The sequence below is a fragment of the Channa argus genome, chromosome 18 (genome assembly GCF_033026475.1).
Source record: "Channa argus isolate prfri chromosome 18, Channa argus male v1.0, whole genome shotgun sequence".
Lineage (NCBI taxonomy): Eukaryota > Metazoa > Chordata > Actinopteri > Anabantiformes > Channidae > Channa > Channa argus.
Genome location: NC_090214.1, coordinates 9,146,251 through 9,168,566, shown reverse-complemented (window position 1 = coordinate 9,168,566; position 22,316 = coordinate 9,146,251). Strand labels below are relative to the sequence as shown.

The following is a 22,316-nucleotide window of genomic DNA, read 5'->3' as shown; positions in this document are numbered from 1 at the left end:
GCCGGTTAACCTCTGTCTGCTGATATTTATCATGGGAGAGAGGCTGGCATGTTAAAAGGAGACATTCTGGGATTTGAGATGGAAAAGGTAAAAGCGAACGTGCTTGTTTGGAAACATACATTTGAACTATTAACAAAGGTTTTAGTCTTCTTCAAAATTACAGGTAGTATTTATGTATTTATTTATTTTATGTATTTATTGTATGAAAACATACAATGTGCAGGGCTCAGAAAAAGGTATAAAAAGCTGGTAGGTAGAGAGCTGCCCAGTGTGCACGCTGCACTGTGCAGGTTAGGTACAAAAGTCAGGGATACTATTCCTGTTTCCTAGTTTAAACAGAAGAGCTCTGGTTTCAGCAAAGTCTCTTGCTGGTGCAGTGATGTATATTGAACTAACATGCTGTTTGTTGATTTAAGCTACTAGATCAGTGTGTGCCTCAATTCCAAAAATCAGACATTTTACATTATTCAACAACTGTGGTTGTTCAGCTAAAACCTGACTATAGCAATCACAGATGCAATGTGCAAATGGTCAAATGATCTGAACTGAAACGACACGGCACCGGAGGTAGCGAGATGCAGAAGGATAATGAAACCACCCATACAGAATGAAATGTCTACCACAGTCACTGATATTGTGAAGGGACAAGAACAACAGCTGTCTCCAGCAAAAGTGGCAGAGCAGCTAATCCATCTGGGGTGTGGGTGGTGTCACCGGGCTTGTGAAAGGGGTCCCTCAATTACTATAAAAGCCTACTGAGCAGACAAAAGCATGTACACTCACGATGGCAAACACTTACTTTATGGCCACAAACCAAACACCCAGTTGTGCTCCTGAACAAACTAAGACACACCGGCAAACAGCATACGTAGACAAATACAGAAGCGAATTTAGAGCAACAAAAAACTCGAAAACAAACACACAAAAAAAAAAGCTTAAAAGCTCAAATTTAACATAGCAATTCTTCCTTTTTCCCATTTCCATTATTTATTTTTCTCTATCCATCCTCAGAGAAACCTTAACTCAGATCACAGGCTTGGGTTTTATGTCTTTGTATATTTTTCCTAGTTGCGTACCTACAGTGCTTTATCCAATAAAATCCAGGGGCCCGTTTGGACAAAGCCATGCAGTCTGAACAAGAACCTTGTCAATGGTTCTTGTATGATTTGAAACTGAACAGTCACCACAAAGTTCATCATAGGGGTACAGGAGAAGCTGTCGCTTAAAAAGTCTCTCTTTATGTGGAATCTAACATACAAAGATCCCCAAATAAGCTCAAGTCTGATTGTAAGTGACGGTTGAGAGGAGAAATTCAAGGCAATAAATTGTAAAAGCCGAAAAGGTCACAATTCTGAGAAACATAATAATACATTTATGTATAAGGTCGACGTTTTCCTCTGCTTTTGACACAGTACTTCATGTCTGTACACTTTAGGCACAGTTAAGAATATATCAGAACATTGATTTCCATTATTTTTCAATCACTATATGGATACTTATGTGGATCCACAGCAGGATTCTCTGTGTTGCTCTTTCTCTAGGTCATTTACTCACATACACAAATGCAAAATCCACATACGTCTTCGCTATCACATATCCCATTGTGGGAAGGGAAGTAAAAATCATACTTCCCATCAAAGTTATTTGACTCAGCTTTGCTCATCACCGACCCTCCATTTACATCAGCTCATATATCTTTGAGTGTCATTGAGCTGTGCTATGGAACAGCACTTTAAACCCCACTGGGAACGTACATGACTCCTTCTTACTTTCAGCTATGCTGACAATTCCAGAAATGTCTAGCCTCATTTCACTCAGCTATAGGCCATCTTTCCATAATTCCTCTCTATATTCAGCTCGAGCAAAGTTGGGTTTCATTTGTTTTCCAAATGGTCAATTGTATTTTAGTCCCTTTTTACATTATTGCCTTCTCAGTGCCAAGCAGTGGCTGGGAAGGGTCCTTTCCGAGCAAGTTAATGCTTAAAGTGTAAGACATTTACAACAGCATGCAAAGAAGCACACCTGCATTCCTGCTGCGCCTTCGTCCTCTGTGCTGCTCTGTGTAAAACTTCATTTGACTGTCATCTTCAGGCTCTGACCCTGATTCCCCTTGAGGACCAAATACACCTCCAGTTGCTGTCAATGAGATGATAAGAGGGTAAGGGTGGACAGAAAGAGGAGGAGAATCAATCAATCAATCAATGGCTACTTTAGAATGTTATGTTGAAAAATATGGTACTTAATAACCAGCCAGTTTTTCAGAAAACTAGCACTTAGAACACCTACATAATGTGCAACACAGGGAAGAGAAATCTCATTCAATGTGAAAATTTTCTCACATTCTGTGTATGAAACTAGTCCTATTGTGATTATGCCACCAAAGGGGTTTAATACAATTTAATTTCTGTTCATTTTCAAATTCTGCTTATTTTCAAATGCTAAATCTATAGAATTTTTAAAAATGTATTTATTTTTAAGGGAGAAAATCTCCTTTACTTTATAATGTCATAGTCACTCGGGGTCAGCCCAACACAGTAACCTGCAATGCACTGTGTCATTTGACACCTGTTGATCATAACCAGCATTGCATTTTTCCATGCTGACCCCCGTCGACTCGACATTAGTTGATAGGTGTGTTTGTCCTCTAAATTAAAAGCGTAAGTATGAATGTTACAGACAGATGTGAACCAGAGTTATTATAGATAATTACAGTGAAATGCTTTATAGACATGATTACAATTTCCTGAACTGAATATTTACCGTATTATTTCTATACGTTTTATTTTATTTGTATCTTTACAACAGGAGCTGCCCTAATGCATATGGAACCATTTTCCGCTCGCTTCCTCATTTTCCTATGGTTTTCATGACCATGCCCCCTCAATAGTTTACGACATACACAAACATGTGATTTCCATTAATATGCTGTTGATACTCTACTTATATAACAAACTGTCCGTGTAATTTTTCCGATTCATCAAATGATGAGTAAACATTTTATTGGTATGTTTCCTGAGACCCAAGCTGCCATAATATCATGTTCAAATGTTGCCACAATGTAGATTATTTCAAAAGGAAGCTGCCATAATATTAGAGTAGATATAAGACGATTTCTTTGACCCATTTGTCTTTCACAGTGTCATTGCTGTACAGCTCGGCAAGCGGGAAGTTAGATTTTCACTTCTCCACTCTTCTCTCTTCCCCCCTTATTTGATCTTTTAGCCACTGTTGATAATTTGTCCTTTGTTGCCAAGTCTCTGGAGCTTAATTTGTTAATCATACTGGGTCACATCCCCAGAGTGTGTGTCTATTTATGCATGTTTGTGTTAAAGTCAGGGTGAGATTAAGAACGAGGTTGTGAGAGTTAAGGGGTTTTATTTTTGCTGCTTTGCTACATCAAAACCCATCCTTGCTAAATGCACAGAGGCTGCCAAAACATGATAATTGTAAGAATTTTGCTGTGATAAGTCACTGAAAGATAAATTTAAACGTAATAAATGCAAATACATCTACTGATATCTAGTTTATACAGTATGAATTTAGTTTATTACTAAAATCACATACAACTTTTTTTCATAGCTTATAACAGAGCGAGTAAAACTCTAAAGAAATTACTTTTTGTTAATAGCATCCATCTAATTTCCACGTGGTTGTACGTTTGCTTTCCTTGTATAATCCCAGGATCACGGTGATTACACTTCCTAATCTCCCAGAGTAGAAAAGGGATAGAGGACAGAAAGAAAATCAATGATTTCCTCCCAGCTATGAAGGGGAGTCTGAGAAGAAATGCTTTATCTGTTGACAGCAAATTAAAATTACAAGGCATGGAAAAAGATAATGTACAATAACTTAGTGTGTTATATACCCTGGTCAATGGGATGTGTAGGACCAGTCTATAATAGCACAAATATTTATTCTTGTGTTAGAGGCAGTAACCTTAACCTCACAGCGGTGATTACAGATTCAGACGATACTCCTCAGGGTTGCCAGTTAAAAAGGTCCTGGTCGGCCTAATTGTATAAACAATGAGGTGCAACGGATTGTTTTGACTGCATTTGGAAAAGGATTATTACAGTGTGTGAAAACTATCTTGAGGGAGAGTTCAATATAATGATTTAAAATATAAAATGACAACACCAAAAGACAGTAACAGTCAGAAAAAAAGACGGTAACTAACAAAGAAGTTAGCGACTGATTCAATTATCAGTCAAGCTGAGCTGCTGTGTTCTGCAATAACTGTAAATGGCAGAGATTTGTCTTTTTTGAAAATCTTGATACTGTTTACAAAACTGTGTAATATGAAAGCACTGGGGAGTTTTTCAGGGTCAGAAATGAATAGATACTACAAACCTTTGGAAATGTTTCTAAGCTGGTATTGTGAAATAGAGGCAAATAAACAAAGTTGTCTTTGACTTGTAGCTAGAGGGATTTTAAGTAGCCTATAGAATGGCAGCAACACTGTCAGCCTGATGTATTCATCCTGAAAGTAGTCTATTGCTGTGTTCTGACATCTGTCAATCATAGCCAGCATAAAACTTTCCCCATGCTGCCCCCTGTCCACCACAACATTAACACTACCAGGTCCTTTTAATGTGCTGTATTTCCTCTACCTTATTCACTGGAAATAATTCTTGGGCAAATACTGAGCAGTGCTAGGTTCAACCGCCTCCTCTACTCACTTCATAAGCATTAAATCATAACCCATAAGAATTTCCCTGTGCCATAAAGATTTTAGTCATGATTAAAAGTTCTATTAAGTCTGTGCAGAAAAAGTGCATAGAAAAAGCTGCAGTCGTTCTTTCGGTCTGGTGAACTTAAACAGGTTGGGAGTTGAGTCCGATTTGGAGTGTGAGAGTCTGGCAATGTTTGGAGAGTGAAGCCAAGGCAATGTGGTGGAAAATTGGTTCTGAATTTATGCATCGTGTTAGAACATGCCCAGAGAGGTGGTGGACAGAAACAAAGTCAGACCAAGGAAGAGAAACAGAAAGTCTTACAAACACGTTAAAAGGGAAGTTCAAAGACAAATTTACAGATGAGCTTCAAAGTGTTAACTGTTCACACTGTTCAAAGTAGTTTTTACATCTCAGGTTTCATGTACTGAATAACAGAGTGACGCACACACTTTGTCTATGATATGTTCCCCCAGAGGTTCTCCTTTTGAAAATGTACCTGGGAAGGCAATTAAATTCCTAACATAATAAAAAGAAAACTTTGCATATTTTATAGAAAAGAACATTTAGTAAACCCCTACACCACACGCCCATTATTCTATGTATATATTAATTGGACTTATTTTTCTTTTCTAAATATTATTCTGACGTCCGTTATTGAAAAAAAAATGTTCACCAGCTCAGCCATTACCTCTCCATTAAATGCACTGCTCAAAAAAAGCATTTCTTAGAAATTATGTTGTTGTTTTCTACCTCGGGGTCTCTGATCATTAAGGAGTGCAAAGGCGCTTCAGATCTGATCTAAAAACTCCAGCTGTGAGCATCTCAACTTTGAATGTGACTCAAAACAAAAACTCCATCAACCATCAACAAACTTCTTGCGGTTGTTGGAGAAAGTCAGTTAAAATACCCAACTAGACATCTACACCAGCCTTCTAAGACAGATTTAGATCTGATTTAGGACCACGTATCTTTTTGGCAATTAAGATCCAACACCATGACTCCCCCAAGACCCCTAAGACTGACTGCAGATATGATTTCTCAAAAGGTACACACACTGACAAAGACTATTAAATGTAGACTAGTTTTATAATTTTGGAAATTATGGAGCAAAATGGAGTTTGCTTGTGTTACACTTTAATTCTACTGATAGGAATTATCATGTGTACCAACATGTTACAGTGTTGCTCAGTCAAGATAGACACATTTAGTAATAAAACTCTTCTGTTAAAATGCTAAATAATAAATTATGTCATTTTTATAGAATAACATACATGTATTTAGGCACAAGTGCAACAGGTTTCACATGTGTGCCAGCCTGTTGCTGGTCATGACTTTTCCCAGGACACTGCAATCTTTGTGATCAGTAGTGGCACAGCTTCTGGGTGCTCAGACCAGCTTAATATTCCAACACAGGCCCAGAAGGAATTTGTTTATTTGGATCAAACTGCAAGGCTAGAAAACTCCCCATGGTAAAACCAAGTATTCCACAAACTTTGAATCAACTTCCATAAACCCTAGTGTTGTCATAACTAATAACTTTAATATGCAGTTCACAAATGAGCTGTTGTGCAAGCACTAATTAGGATTAATTAGATACCTGGTTCTGTAAATCATAATTAATTACAATCATAATTCCAACTAACCTTTCTTGGCCAGCAAGAGTGGCTACAAGCATTCTGCTACACACACTCTGAGCCACCAAGCTGAATGTAAGCGTCATAAATGTCTATATTCTCTAATTGTTGAATATGCATTCTTTAATATTCTGGATGGTGTGCCCGATTCTTACTTAGTTTCAAATTTAATTTGGACCTTCAAAGACATTGAGAGGAGGAGTAAAAGCTTTTGAGATTAAAGGAAAAACTCACACAAAGAAAAGTAAATTGTTTCTTTCTGTAGATCAAAACTGATCTCATATAACTGCGATGTGTATTCATATAAAACCAAAGAATTTTATGCACTGTAAGTTCATGTGACAAAACAGAGATAGGGGACATAGACTGTATGTAAAAAGAATCTTAACATACTGTGTGTCATTGAACCCCTGCCTGTACATTAGTTTCTAACACAACATAATATTTTTTATAAATGAAGCGCTACATTTATTAATAGAAACACAGTTGCCAGGAGGTAGTTGAGGTGGATGGCAGGTGTACAAAGCACATGACTCTCACCATAGAGCTGGGGCAAGAAAAATCCTTTGGCTTATGAAGGGTTCTGTTTAAAAGTAAATAGAGTAAATGTGTTTAAAGTCACCATTAAATATTTCTCTAACCTAGTGCTGCAAAAATAACTTTAACAAGTTTAACACAAACTTGATGTTGTACAGCATGATCCAATGTTTTGGCAGGAAAACATTTTATGGATAGTATTGTATTTATAACTTGCCATTTATGCAAATCAACAACTAATCCTCATTATGTTAATAGACAATGTAATCCGGTTGCAATTAGGTTCCGCGCAAAAACATATGTACAGTAAGACCGCAGTTTATAATTTAAGAGACATGCTAGAAATTTTAAAAAACCATAGGGATAAAAAAACAAAAAAAACAATGGAAACCTGACGTGGGATGTACTTAAGAAAAAGGCTGGTTTTATAAAGAAACTGCCACCAAAATCTAAATGAATTATCAAGAGAGCAATTGTCACAGTGCATTAGCAGCTCAGTGAACATCAAAATCAATTTCAAGTTTAATAACTACACAGTCACAACTCTCTGAACCCTCTTTGTTTGGTATTATAAAATGCTCAGATACTGCTTTCATTTATTGCTCTCTTATTCTGCTTGTAAAGCAGTTGTTTAGTGAAGCACCACTGGACATTTTTTGATGTGTCTTCAACTTTCGTTTGTGGTCATTTAAACAGAAAACTGGTCAGTTACATCCTCTTTTTAATGACATTCTTTAAACAGGCCTTTAGCAATTTGCACATTTTTGCAAGTAACAGAGACACTCAGAAATTGTGTGAAGGATGGTAAATCCAGAGAAATATAAAGTCAACAACACTTATATCTTCCTGTCATTTGCATGATCCTTCCACAAATATATGCATAAAGGATAGAGTAACATTTCGCTGATCAGACAAAAGACATGTTGACAGGCACTGTGTGTTTATGTGATCCAGATGACAGGTGAATTGTGCTTCCAGGCGGGAGCATGGGTTTGATAAATAACACACACAAGAATAAATGTGAAACAAGGTGCAACAGTCTTTGGAAATCTAGCCCTAGGTCTTTTCTATTTCACGGCTTTCCTTGCTTTTTCACTACATTTCTTTCTCCTCTGTCTTGATCTTTTTTTTTCTCCGACTGCAGTAATGCCTTCAGAAGTCCAAAAAAAACACCCAGGACACTATTAACTAAACTCAGCATTACTGTACTACAAATTTCAATTACTGGAGTAAACCCATCTTGTTTTTACAGTTCCTCTCACAGCCCTAAAATCTATTAGATCATTTTGTCATATCCTCATCTGTCAATCTGCCGTCTGTAATAAATGCATCTCAATTAATTTCATTCAGTGCTTTCAAATGGTGCAATGCTTTCTGAAAATGATACATTATTCATTACAGTCTTCCTCCTTACACCTGTGCTGACTTCTTCATTTTGATAAACCAAATAACACCAATAACCAATAAGAGTCTTCTTCACAGATCAGAACAGTGTGTTTTTGTGTGCAAAAAATGCATATGCTCTCAGACAGTGAAGTCGCACTTTACTTGATAGCATTGTGCAGGATACAAATTACAAATGCAGGCGAAAAGGAACGACACTGCAGGGTGTGACAGACTGTGACATATCAGTTAGTCACAGACAGGAATTGTTCCAGTGTTTACTGTGGCATAATGTAAAAAAAGGACATTGCACATCTCATAGGAATCTGACTACAAAAAATACAAAATTAAAAAGAACTGCTAAACAAAACTATGCCTAAACAACCATCACTGTCATCAACATTATTTAAAAAAACAACAATTAGTTGATTCTAAGTTTTATTTCTAAAATCCAAGCATCCTCATAATCTCACAATTTTCATGCTGGATATGGATGTTTATTTATAGGTTGACTAATAAAGAAATGAGCCCTCGGAGAGAACTAACTGCAAGAAAGTTAGAGGGAGCACATTCATAGGTGAAAAGGGAAAGAAAAAGAAAACAGCTAAACAAAAGCTTCAGGCAAACAGAGAATGAGATGTCACAATATGCTACAGCAAGAGTTGTGATTTGGTGTTAAAGTAGGTTAAAGGAGAAAGTAAGACTGGCACAGAGACTAGTTAATGTTGACTGTTACACACAGAAAAGACTCAGACATGAGTTGAAGCAAAAGAAAAGTCTACAGGAGAGAGAAGGAAGTACACTATTTTCCACGGTTTCCTGTAGCAATTAACAGTTGATTACCAGGAAAGCAGTGGGGCGAGGTGACAAGTTCAAACTTAACAGTAAAAGCTAATCATCTTCTGAAAATCTTGGATCAAAATTAAGGGAGCAAAAAGTCTGAACTCCACTTGAGTTTCACTTTCTTTTTTTTTTAGATTTACACTCCACAATTTCTGCTGTGTCTACTCTATAGCGTTCAATTCAGTACTTGCGTTTGGTAAAACTGTCCTACAACTACTGTATTTCCATAACCACCAATTACCATCCTGAGTTGGCAGTATAGACAAATTATGTGATTGTTGACTGACAGGTTATTCATTTTGGCTGCCTACCTCTTTGTTTCAAGGTGCTCTGCAAAAACTTAGGTGCTGGGACTTTATATTGTAGAGAAAACCCAGATTTGGACCCAAGCTATTTACTGGGGGGCCATCTAAACCAAAGTAGTGATAGGTGGGTGTTGTGGATGCATCATCATGGCACAAACGCAGCCCAAAGTGTAGTTCAGGAAATAGAACTCAAAATTAAAAAATATTCTTTACACATGACTTAAGTGTTTTAACAGTCAGTTATCCCAGAAGAACAATACCAGCCTAGTTACTGTAGCCAGTAAGGACAGTTCATCTAAGGTTAGAACAAGGCTGCAAATTTAAGAAGGACATATCTGGAAAAGCAGAACATTTTGACCTGTGCTTCTATATAATATTCCAGTTGCACTAATAATTTCCAATATTTTCTGTAGTCGTAGTAACAAGAGAGGCTCGGAAAGACATGACTGTAATAAAGCGAGGGATGGTTAAGAGCCAGCTAGAGCAGAATTGGCTGGTGAAATGAGTATTCTTCATTCCAATTAATTAAAGAAAGTGTGTTTGTGCATGTATATCAATTATTCAAATCTCTAAGAAGTCATTGGGTCCAGTTGTGGAAATGTGACTATTTTAGGTTATTAGCTCTTAGTCTTTTGAAACCTGTAAACCTGTGTAAAATAATCAGCACAAACAAATTATTGTTTGCTTTTGTACTGTTAGTCACACAAAATGAGACATCTGATTATTTCACAGGGAAGGTTTGATGGACATTTTGCATCTAATGTACCAAACTACACAGCTTGGAAGAGGCTCTGTGCAAATACAGATGTCAAAGAATTTGTGCCTCAGATGTACTGAAGCAATATTACAGCTGGGTGCACAGAATGGTACAAATGGCTTATTTTCCTCATTTATCATGACTCATCAAAGAATTTGAGTCTGAAATGCAAAGTCAGGCAAAAATGTTTTACATACGCAAATACAGGATGCTTTTCACTGACAAATCATTTAAAATAATTTGATCCTGAATTCTAGCTGTTCCCTATCCTGTTTTTAGCGGATCCACTTTGCTATGGCCAGAAGTGATTGGCTGAAACTGCTGTTATGTTCAGGTCATACTGATAGACAAGTCAAACAAACACACATACGGTAACTATATTCATTTGGTAGCACTGTATATGAATTATGCACTGAATGCTGGTCTGGTTGATGCAATAACTCTACGTGAGTGCCAAATTGTATGGCAGTGGAAAGGCTGAAATTTATAGCGTATGGATTTTACAATAAATTAAAATATTATATAGAGGTTAGCTGCAGAACAGCCTCCACTGAGTCAAGCTGCCGGGACACACACTCCTCTGATGGACAAAAGTTCTTAACACAGGTTCCTTAATGTGCACTGCCCATTTGAAAGGTAGCCTTACTGTTCATTATGCATCATGTACTGTATAAAGTACAGTGTGTGTGATTTATTGTGCATTTATGAATTCTTCTCATTGGAAACACTTTTTTTTAACTGTGACAGCCATAGCCGCCAAACAATATTTATCCTTTTGAGAAAAGAAAACATTAAGTGTAGCTTTTCCCGAACAACACCTATTATTATGCAGACATGTGGATAAATAAAGGTGTGTGAAAGCATGACAGTATTAGAGGAAAATAGTAATAGTGCCATAGCTGACTTTATATGTGCCAATATATATGTTGGCAAAAGGTTGTGTCCTTGCTCTCTAATTAAGTGCATGCATATGTTTGCATAGGACTCACAACTTTAGTGACCTCAGTGACTTTTGTGACTCTGAGAAAGATTAATTGCCTTGACTTAGTTTGCTTGACATACACCTAAATGTCAGCTTGTGTGTTTACTGTACAGTGTATATGCTTTTGTATGCAGACACTCGTGCTGCAGAGGCGCCTGTTTCTGTGACAATGGTTGTGAGTAAATTAAGCTGACAGCAACACTAGGCCCCACATGGCCCAGCAACTGGTAATCACATTAAGGCACAGCTGCATTCAGCAGTCAGGCTGCCTGACATCAGCAAGCTAAATATTTCCAACTCAAACTCAACACTAACTAGCGCCTACATTTCATACAAAAGTGAGAGAATGAGAATTAGGCATTTATAATGCACAAGACAGCATCTGAGAGGCTGCATAAGCAAATATGCAAAGTTGTTTTCATTGAGTCAGGTTACACCCAAGGCAGGTTCCCCTAAGTGGATTTCAAAGTAAAACTTTGGAGAGAACTACCACTAAGGCCTCTGTCATTTTAATAGTATTGTTAATCTTATTGTTTTAAATCACGATAATAACCAAATGCATAAATTGGAATCTTGCAGGTGTGATGTACAATGTGTTTGAATGATTAAAAAATAAAGCACAGGGAAACCAAGAAATACAAGATGGGATTCAGGAGGTGTAACATGTAATTTACTTTCTGCTTTCTGTCTGTCCCAGTCGGTCAATCCTTTTTAAGAACAAACTGCTTATTGATGCAGAAAGTCCACAGGAATGTCACAGTGGCCATTTCTCTCTTCTGTTCCAGAGTCTCAGTGCTCTCCCTGCTTATCCAAAATAATCCCAATCAATAACGTTTTACTCCGCTGTCTTTTTAAAAAACACACAAACACACACACACAAGCACATTCTTAATACACATAAACAACAAAATGCTGAAAACTTATAACAGAGGGCGTCACAATATAAGCTCCACCAACACATTTTACAACCTAAATTTATGGGTAGCTACCTGTTATATGGGAGAGAAAAGACTTGAGAAGGTGGGAGACTTTACAAGGCACCGCTTGGCACTTGTACTTAAGCGAGTTCAGTATTTGTACACTCATCTCTATATTTTTTATTTTATCTCTCCTGCATTAGAGCATCCCCACCAATTTGGAGCCAATAAGGACATGATAAAGTGAAAGGTAGTTTTAGATATGCGGTTGCTGGAAAGGACTCTGGCAACCTGCTGCACATTTTTTTTCTAACCTGCTATCAGCCAGCTTATACAGCAGTATAAGATAGATAGATAACACAGGATAGCTACATTGCCACTGAACCCATCCAAACTGGAGTATTAAAAAAAAGCATGGCACTGCCCCCAACCTGCCTATTAGTCTTTTTTTTTTTTTATTTACTGACAACTGTGTCCTCTTTAAGTATCGTTGTCTTTACATTGGCTAGAATTCAGTTTAACAGTGGGCCAGTTGCTCATGTCCATTCAGCATCCAGCAGATCAATGAAAAAAGCATAGGCGTTGTCAGGTGCTCTCAGCCAGCAACCCTGGCTCTCTGCACAGGACAACATTACCAAAAGGAAGCAAATGGATGGGTCATTTGTAAAACTCCATTAGGTGAGGTTTGGTTGCTTAGTTTGTAACTTATGCATTATTACGGAATAATATCTTCTCTGCAGGCTTCTCAGTTGCTCTGCTCCATATTTTCGCTAGATGGTGGATCTCGCTTTATGACAGTCTGCTACTGTCTGTCTCAAAGGGAGTTAAAAGGTCAGAGTAAGACCTAGTAATGGATAATTCATGCTGGGGCGTAATAAAATAAACTCTTAAAAGCAATCCTAAAATGAAAAGGCAACCACTGCAGGAAGCCTGTTATTATAATGGTACTGACAAAGTATCCATGAAATCCATTTGGTGACATTACGGATATCTTATGAGTGATGTACACACAAAGGTAATTCCAACAACAAAGAGAATTCTGAGAAATTCACAAAAGAGCAAAGGGATGTGTGAAAGGCCTCCAATGAGTACAAGGTCAGTAGCTTTTTAAAATTGTTCTAAGGTGAAAGAAACATCACAATTGTTTTAGATATAATGTGAAAGGTGGACATAGCCAAACAACTTTTTCAGGGCGATTCGCGTTTTGTGTTGGCCTGTTGTGACATCTATTTAATTTAGACAATGTATTTTGCCTGCTTACATTTCTGACAACTCTCCTTATGTTTAATATTTTTGCAGCACATAAAAAGTTCGGTGTTGTTTTTACAATAATTTCTTTATACAGATAGATATATTATCGATAGATTTTATAGCATTAAATGCCTATCAGCCAACTGTTAACAATTAACAATTAAAGCAACAATTAAAGCAAAAACAAGGGATCTCGCAATGGTAAACATTTTCGGTGCAGAGCAATCTGTGCGGCCTCAGACACAAAGACAAGACGAGACGTTCATTTTTCATGTAAACATAAGAATGCAAACACGAAGAACAATTTCAAGGTCAGCAAAAATGATCAACATTATGTCCATATATTGTAACTTAAGTTCAAAAACATAATTATTCTGACAGGCCTAGATTTCTGCATGTAATGCGTACATTTCTGAATAAGCCCCTAAATTATATATAACTTTTTCTTTATCATTTATAACACTTTTTTTTTTGCTAATGCTACGATACCAATACATCATATAAAGAAAACATTCCCACCCCCAAAGTTACCTACCACCTAAATACAGTAGAAATACCCTCAGCTGTGGGCAACGTCAAAGAGTAGCCCCAGACTTTTTGAATCAGTGTATCAAGCACTGAGGTTAGGGCCCAACAGTACCAACACATTATACGGTCGGCTTTATCATTCTGAAATTGCCAGCAGGAACTTTAACTGCATGAACTTTTCCTATTTAGTTTTTAAAAAACGACTTAAATGTACAATGTATCTGTTGCCAGTAATTATGTTTAAAGACGACTTCTGCTCCGTAACCCTCCTCCTCGCCAGACTGGAGAGTCATGGCTGCCTGAGGTAGGGGATAATCCCAAATTGCACGGCTGTTTGCTCTACAGTGTTTCCACGTGTCAACACCAGCAGCCATCCTCAAACCCTGACACACTTCTCTGATAGTTTTTTTTAAAATAAACATTTGTATTACAAAATCTAATCAGCTAACAAACTGTTCTGTATTATTATGCATTACCACCTGTTAGTACATAGATTGGTTAAAATCTGCTTGGGCCTTACCAGCTGTGTCATTTTTGTACCACGCCAAGTTCATAGATAACTTTGGGCCTTATTCCTGATATTTACAATAACTTTGCTTTATTTTTGTATTTAAAGTTTAAATACATCTGGACAAGACTTTCACATTTATGTTATCAACAGCAATGGATTGATTGCAAGTGGAGTACTTGTACTTTAGGTACATTTTAGGTACATTTGAGTAAAGAATTTGAAGAGGTAACTCTTCTACCACCTCTGACCACACAGACACATCTCTGTTATGCATGTCACCGCTTTTGAGCTTAATCTCACCTCAGATTGTGTGTCATTGGTCTCCTCCAGCTTAAGAAATTCTCTAAACCACTGAGGTAATTGGTCCCTTTTTACTTCTTGTTGTCATCTGTGTACCTTAGATTTGTAATGAGTTGCTCTTGTTACTGTTCTGAGTTATTTAGTACAAAGGAAAGCAATTTCCAAAGTACAAAGGCATGCTGTCTCTCTCTAACTTTCTACAAAATCCTTTTGTCTGTTAATAAAAACATCTTTACTGTAGCTTTCATTTGATAGTTGACAGGATGCCTGTGTCTTAAGAAATCTTAAAAAACAGCCCTAAATTTGGTTTAAAGACAATATATTTAAGGACATTTTAGCTCAAAGTGTATAGTATTGTGTATTTAAATCAATTCTTCAATGTTGACTTAGTCTGGTGGTATGAGAATTAGCCTCCTGCAGGTTTGGCCCAGTTCTGCACAGTCTGCCACCTCCAAAATTTGGTAGGTCAAGAACAGAAACAGTTCTTAGCTTAGCTCATGTTCACAAGCTTCAGTAACAAATAAAAAATTACTTAGTCCTAAGATTGAACATAATTCATCATCAAAGGCATGCTTATGCCACAGATGCTCAGTACACATTAGTACACACTGTGTGCAAATCCTGCAATCCTACACTGAATTACAGGCAGACACTGCTTGCACAAATGGCAGGGGTGAAGCTGGAAGACTAATTTCAGACAGACAGTTCATACATAAACACAGTTTCCACCAAACGTGATTCAAGATACTGGTATCGGCTTTGGGATATCTTTAGTATATTGGTGTGAGTTTGCTCTGTAGTCTGGAACTTCATTACCTAAGCAAATGTAGTTTAAATCAATATAATATATATCAAGTTCATCTCTTTTTAAATTGTTTTATATAAAACTTTATGACCTTTTATTTTAGATAAAAAAACAGGTGATGAGATCCTTCTTGCCAACAGCCCAAACAAAACCATAGATATGTAAATCAGTGTGAAATAAACTTTTGTATAAAATGTTTAACAAGGCTGATATTGTAGTCAATAACTTTGTGTATCAAACTGATGATTATTTGTATTCTACTCTAAAAGGACAGTGTTATGATGGATCGATAATTGTGCGATTTCTCTCTGTCTTTTTTTGTGTCTCTCTAGGTCCCTCACACACAAAACACATAGAAAAACAAAGTCACAAGCTCCTCTGACTTGGCAGTAGATCAGCTACATGGCCTGTTGTAGAGAAGGCCTGGGGCTGCAGACCCACAGCTGTAATCACTGTGTTTTGTCTGCAGTGAAGATTGAGTACTGCTGAAAGTGGAGCTGAGCACAGAACGAATTTAAGAACCATGGAGTGCTCACGTGCACACACACACACACACACACACACACACACACACACACACACACACACACACACACACACACACACACACACACACATAAGACAGCATAAAACTACTTTCATGTGCTACTTCAAAGCATCAATTAAACATAAGAAAAGCTAGATAATAACCATAAGGTTATCCTCACTATAATGAGCCAAAGTATTCGTTGTGACACATCAAACCACTACCACAGCTTCTAGCCATCACATGGAAATGCATTAATACCGCAGCAGGGAATAGCATGCACAGAGGTGCATGCAAATAAGGACAAAACTTAATATTTGACAAAACCACAATGTGTTGTGACTTCAAAGTCTTTCTGGAATGGTGGCTACAGCAGAGAAATTATGGTTAAATTTTGTATTTCTAGTTTTACAGAAATCACTGTTTAATGCTGCACATACAGTAAGTGTTGTGCCGCTTGTTATAAAATGCATATATTCACCCTTGTCTGAAGTCAGAGCAGTTATTCCATAAAACAGTAAATATATTATAAACAGTGTGAAGCTGACATGATCCAGTGTTAATTTTGCTTTTGTTTTTATGCAGAAACCTCCTGCCTTCGCTTCAGTGAGATGGAATCTGTGTTCTGACCCTGTTCTATGGTGATTCTGAGTGTCACCACAGCATGTGCTGCTGCCATAGTAGGTCAGGAGAGAGAAGCTGCTTTGACTATACGGATTGTTTGCTGGCATGCATATTAGCAGATCTTGCCTCAAGCCACTGGAATAGTCTTAATGTTCTTATTGATTATAAAATATTGTGTTTCATAAATGTTGCTTGCTACATATATTGCAATTTAATTTCTACAGCTAGGGCCTCTTTCCATCCTTTCTAACTCAGATTTTAACAACTTTTTAGCCAAACAAAAGATATGCAGGTAACCTATGGTTACCACAGTAACAGGCACATATAAACAGATCACAAAATGGCACCTACATTCACCAACAGTGACATAGTTATCATAATAGTACATTTGTTTCTTACTACTAGATATTGCACACAGATATTTCCTTGTCCTTTGTGAATCCTGATTTTCACAAGTATGAAAATTCTTTTGCAAGTGGTTTCTGGTGGCAGTTTTGGGTGGCTGGGAACATTTCTTTCACTTTATAATCTGCGGCTTGATACCTGTAGGATGAAACAAGAAAGTAACTTCTTAATACTCACAGCAATCTGAAATACACTGAGCATGAGTGGGACGCTATCTTTCAACTTCAGGTCATAAGCGACAAATGCTCAGCACCTCAGCAGCTACAGTACGGCAGCACAAAACATAATCTATGGGAGAGAGCAACTCTACTCTATCCCTAACAAATACTTTATTGTTTTCTAGATGCTGATTATAGGTCTGGGAAGAGAGGAACGTCCATCTCCGGTCAACAAAAACAGCCACTCCCAGAACCAAACAAAATAAGTACAGAATGAACTTCTACACCGGACCCAAGTTCAGCAGAGGAGGTTGACATAGATGTATCCAGCTCACTGATTAGGTGGTCCATGGGCTTAACTCCTTGTTCTTCCCACCAGTTCTTCTGAAAACTGAATAACCTTCAAACCGTGGCCGAGTGCTGGCATCATGCCTATTGTGCTGTCAACATGAGGCAATGTTCCCAGTTTGGGTCCCCATAAATGACCCCACCATCCTGGTAAATCCTTTAAACAACAGCTGCCATGTGGCGGTGGATTTACAGTACAAGCTTCATTTATAAAAAATGATTTTATGTGCCACATACCCAGATGAACTCCTCATAAGATTGCTTTTACTATCTATTACATTAAGCCAGATGTATGCATCTTGAAGAAGCAGCATTTTTCCGCACTAGATGTGAATGTTGCACTTCAGTCAAAGAGGTGGTAATGAGGAACCTAAAAAAGCACCTAAAGACTGGGAGGCATGCAGTGCACTAGTTGCAGCAGCCTCTGTTACTGGATGATGCCACATCACTTTGTAATGTTACAAAGACATGTTCAACTTGCATAGCTGGAATTTCAAGCAAGCCATGTTTTGTTCATTCATTTCATGACAGTTCATCAATGTTTCAGCTCTCAGAGGCTTCCATATACAATTTATCTGGTTTGAGGATGCAGAAAAAATTACTTAAGGCCATTCATACATTTTGATAAGTGTTTGTTTTGTATTGGTCAGCACCTTTCAACTCTACGGCTTAAGACAGTTTAGATTTCTGCCTTCATCAAGTTCAGATTTAGCTTTGAAAATATATTTCTGTTTTTAGAAACTACTGATACATGATAAAAGTAAATACTGTGTGTCTGGGACACCTTTGAACTACACTCCCTAGCTGTCTAACCCGTCTCCAAATACGATACTGTCAGGTTTCCTGGCTAAACATTAAAAGGGCCTAACATAAACTGCAAGAGACTCAAGAATCAAGCTGTTCACACTGTAAAGCAGCAGCCTACATTACGTTGAAAACCTCACAAAACAAAATAATATAGCCAAGTGAGCTAAGTCTTTTTCATTAAGAGTCCTTTTATTCTCAGTTAACATATAACTGCTGTTGCTGTTTTATCTTCGCTGTTCACTAGTTAAACAACATGAACTGTATACCTAACCCTTGCACATGGCTTATTTGCATTCATACCACAGAACTCCCAGCACTATTTTAGGGCACTGAAATGTACAAACCCAAAGTGTACACTCATTAAATTATTTTGCTATCCAAATCCACTTGATAAGCAATAAAACACACATTTGAACAAACTGTACATAACTGGACTATCACTGTGGTTAGTTAAGGCCAGTTTTTGTTTGTTTCCCTTCTGTAATTTGATATCCTTTAAAGGTCGTCTTCTCTTATTTTGGATCTAGTTTGGGTACAACATGTAAATTAATGCCATTAAACTTCCCTCTGACTTCCCTAAACTAATATATCGCTCTTCTTCTAACTCAAAAATGCCTCCAGATCGCATCACTCGGAGGATTATGTCATCTTGTTGTCCCATGGAAACAAGAAACTGATTTTAAACTCTGTACATTTTTCCATAGTAGCTGAATCTGAAACTCTAGATAAACTAGCCACCGTAGCCACACGGTACCAAAAACTCTGTTGACACCAGAGTTAAAAGAAAAGGTAATGACAATAAATTCAAAATCTGTGCATTCACCTTTTTCTCCAGGTATGATTTGATCCAAAAAACTAGGGCAGTGCATGCTGACGGGGAAGTAGGGAACATTTCTACAAAGCAAAATTACAATAAGCAGGCTTGTGGACACCGGGAGAAGCTGAACAGCTGCAGGGTTTAGCTGAGCTGACACAAGCTGAGCTACTGTATTTTTCCTGTATTTTTGCAAATGCAAATTCAACTTAATTAATATGTTTTCCTTAGTAAACTATTAGCACAGGTTTGGGATAATGGTCCAATCAGCTATTTATGGCGTGCGTTCTCTCGCATCTCTCGGGCTTCAAGGAAAAAAAAGTAAAGATTTAAAAAATTGTTGTGTTGGGTCAAGCACAGATGGATCCCCTATGCATCATAACTGCACAGAACCTATTGTTCCTACACCCACTCTCATTCTGAGGACAATAGCCATCACTAACATGAGAAACTGACCAAGCTGATGGCAGCATCATTCTACCTTGTTACTCAAGTCTGGGGGGACTTGGCTTGCAGAGGCCGATTTGTGAGGTTTAGATAAGATTACTCTATAGATGTACAATAGGGCAAAGATAACCTTAGCCTTAGGCGTTGTCCAGACATTCTACATTAAGGTGCTGTCCCTTGCATCAAAACAATGCACGGAGCTATAAGTCAAGGTGACATAAAACCGTTGAAATACAAACAATTAAGTCCAGTTAGAGGGTTGAAGTGTGTTCAAAAACATATAGACCGCAAATAAAGAGTAACATCTCTGGAAAGTTATCATTGTGGCAGCTGTTTGTTCTTTGATCTCCATGAACTTGAGATAAAAAGACTAAATCTAACATTCACAAAGATTATCCACCTAGAATGCTAACATGCAGATCTTTTTTTATCAACTTCAGCTCTTGAGAACATTGCAAGTTTTGAACTTGTATTTGCTGTGTATGTCCTGCAGGTCTCAATTAACTGAGCTCATACCACTTGTTTTTTAATGAAAAAAAAAAAAAACATTATATAGATTTTATTTTGATTATAACAAATACTAAGTCTGTAGTATTGGCTATGCTTTTGCACAGTGGACAAAACTTACAGTGTACAATACATTGTACTATTTATCGTAGAGTATTTTACTAAAATGTTTGCCAAAGTCACTTTTTTTAAAGTAAAGTTTAAAGTAAAATGTTCTAATCTGTTGCACAAAATAACCCATTTTGTGTTCCTAGTCAAAACTGACTTCCTCAGTTGTGTCTTCTCATGAGCATGTTGGGCAATATTCTGAGGTCGTTGCAGGTTGTTTGCAAATAAATACACCACATCTGCGGCATATAAAGATTGTGTTTTTTTTCTTATGTTGCACAAAGTTGGTGTACACACATATCGTGTTGGCTCTGGGGACGACCTCTTCTCTTAGGTGGAGATGACATCCAGGAAAAATAGACATTTTTGGACTGAGAGGAGACCACAACTGTAGCTGGGTCTTCTTTTTCTTCTTCCTCCTCCTTTGGGGTCCACTCAAGTCCAGAGCTTCACATGTGGTTTATCTCTGCTCAAAACCACCTGAGTGTTGGGGTGTGGGAAAGGAGTGTAGAAATGCACTCGACCTCTGTTTCATATGTATAGAGCATTGGTGTATACAGGTTCTGTAAAACACACTATTTTTTAATTAAAATATTTCATATTTATTTTGTGTATTCAGATGCCATATGTTAATGACCTCATGACAAACGGATGAAACTTTTTTAGAAAAGAAACTTGTAAATCGGTCAGATTTGACCAGAACACAACTGGAGGGTTAAGCATGACTGGATGATGTTACAAACACCAACTCCAACTTTTTTATGTCAGCACGAGGCTGCAGTACTTTGTTGGGCCTCCTTAAATGCACTCACCCACCCAAATACGTGACAAAGGCTTTGTTTTTGTTTTGTTTCTTTTCACACATTTTAAAACATTGTCTGAAAGGGGCCTTGAGGAGCTTTTGGGAACCAAAGCCCAGGTTCAGTCTTTTATGGTTGAAAGCAATGTGTCGTACTGTGTTTTAAGAATCACTGTGGTACCATCCTCTTTCAAGAAGGACACAGCAAAAAAAAAAAAGGAGATTCTTTGAAGTAGCTAATTTGGGGTTTTTAAGTGTAATTCCTTTGACACTGCACCATGTTTGCAAGGACACATTTAACATTTACTCCTCCGTGTAAGCAGGATTTGTCATTACAAGTAGATGTTTTTAAAATACATGTGAAAATGGTAAAACCTATGACTTTAGTGTGACCAACCCACATATTTCATGCCGTGTATGTCAGTGACAATAATTCCTGAAGCTTTGCTTAAAAACCTCCTGTCACTTCTTATAAAGCTCAGAGACGATGTCTTCCACTCTGCTTCTCTTTATTGCACAGTCAGACCTACATGACATGGACTTCTCTCATGCACAGTATTAGTGAGCTATATTGTCTATAATATGGCCCACAGCTCATTTTGCAAAAGTATTTGTGACACTGCCAATGGTTTGTATTGGTGACAGCATTGCAGAAAAATCTTGCCGCCACATGCACAGACCCTTGGTCGGATCTAACAAGAAAACATACACAGTGGCAAAGGGGAAAAAAAGAAGAACTGTTGCTATTATACAGCGTAAAAGGAGCAAGAATCCACTTTCCTCCTGGGCTCTGCCTGCCAAACGCAAGGAATTCAGCAATGCATTAATTTCACTTACCAAGCACTAACCTTCAGGGTCTGACCAATTAACTTCCCCTTTAACCTCACTCCCACTAATAGAGTTTCCTCCTCACTTTAAGTGTTTGTCCCATTATCATGTTTGTAGTATTGGCTATGCTTTTGCACAGTGGACAAAACTTCACAACTAATTAAAGACCTCAAAGGAGACTCCCTTACTGTTGACCTCAGAAAGGACATTTCTCAGCAGTGTCCTTCACAGAGATTTGAGAAGCTTGACCTGCATGGTTTTAATTTTGTAGGCATTAGCTGCTCAGAAAGTTGAAGCAAGATGCACTCTTTTTTATATTTTACAGTTAACTCTGGTAGGTAGAAACCATGGTGATGTGTTTTAGATAGTAAAATTATTAACTCTTTTAACCTCCACCCTCACAGAAAGGTTATTCTTCTTTATTTTGTGCATATGTACTGTAATGTTGAGTTTTGTTCCCAGGAATTTCATGCAAAAGACAATATTAATATAAACACATACTTTATTTAAGAATGCATA

The 22,316-nt window shown here is 37.5% G+C and overlaps 1 protein-coding gene across 2 annotated transcripts in view; it reads right to left on the bottom strand.

Annotated features, from left to right (window-relative positions):
• Positions 1–22,316, bottom strand: part of LOC137103714 (astrotactin-2-like) — a 232,417-nt gene that overhangs the window by 122,724 nt on the left and 87,377 nt on the right. The window contains exon 5 of one of the 2 annotated variants that reach the window (XM_067484309.1): positions 2,023–2,136. The exons of the other annotated variant lie outside the window; for it this stretch is intronic. Coding sequence (XP_067340410.1) covers positions 2,023–2,136 — 114 coding nt within the window. The remainder of the gene's footprint in view (positions 1–2,022; positions 2,137–22,316) is intronic. 2 annotated transcript variants of the gene reach the window in all.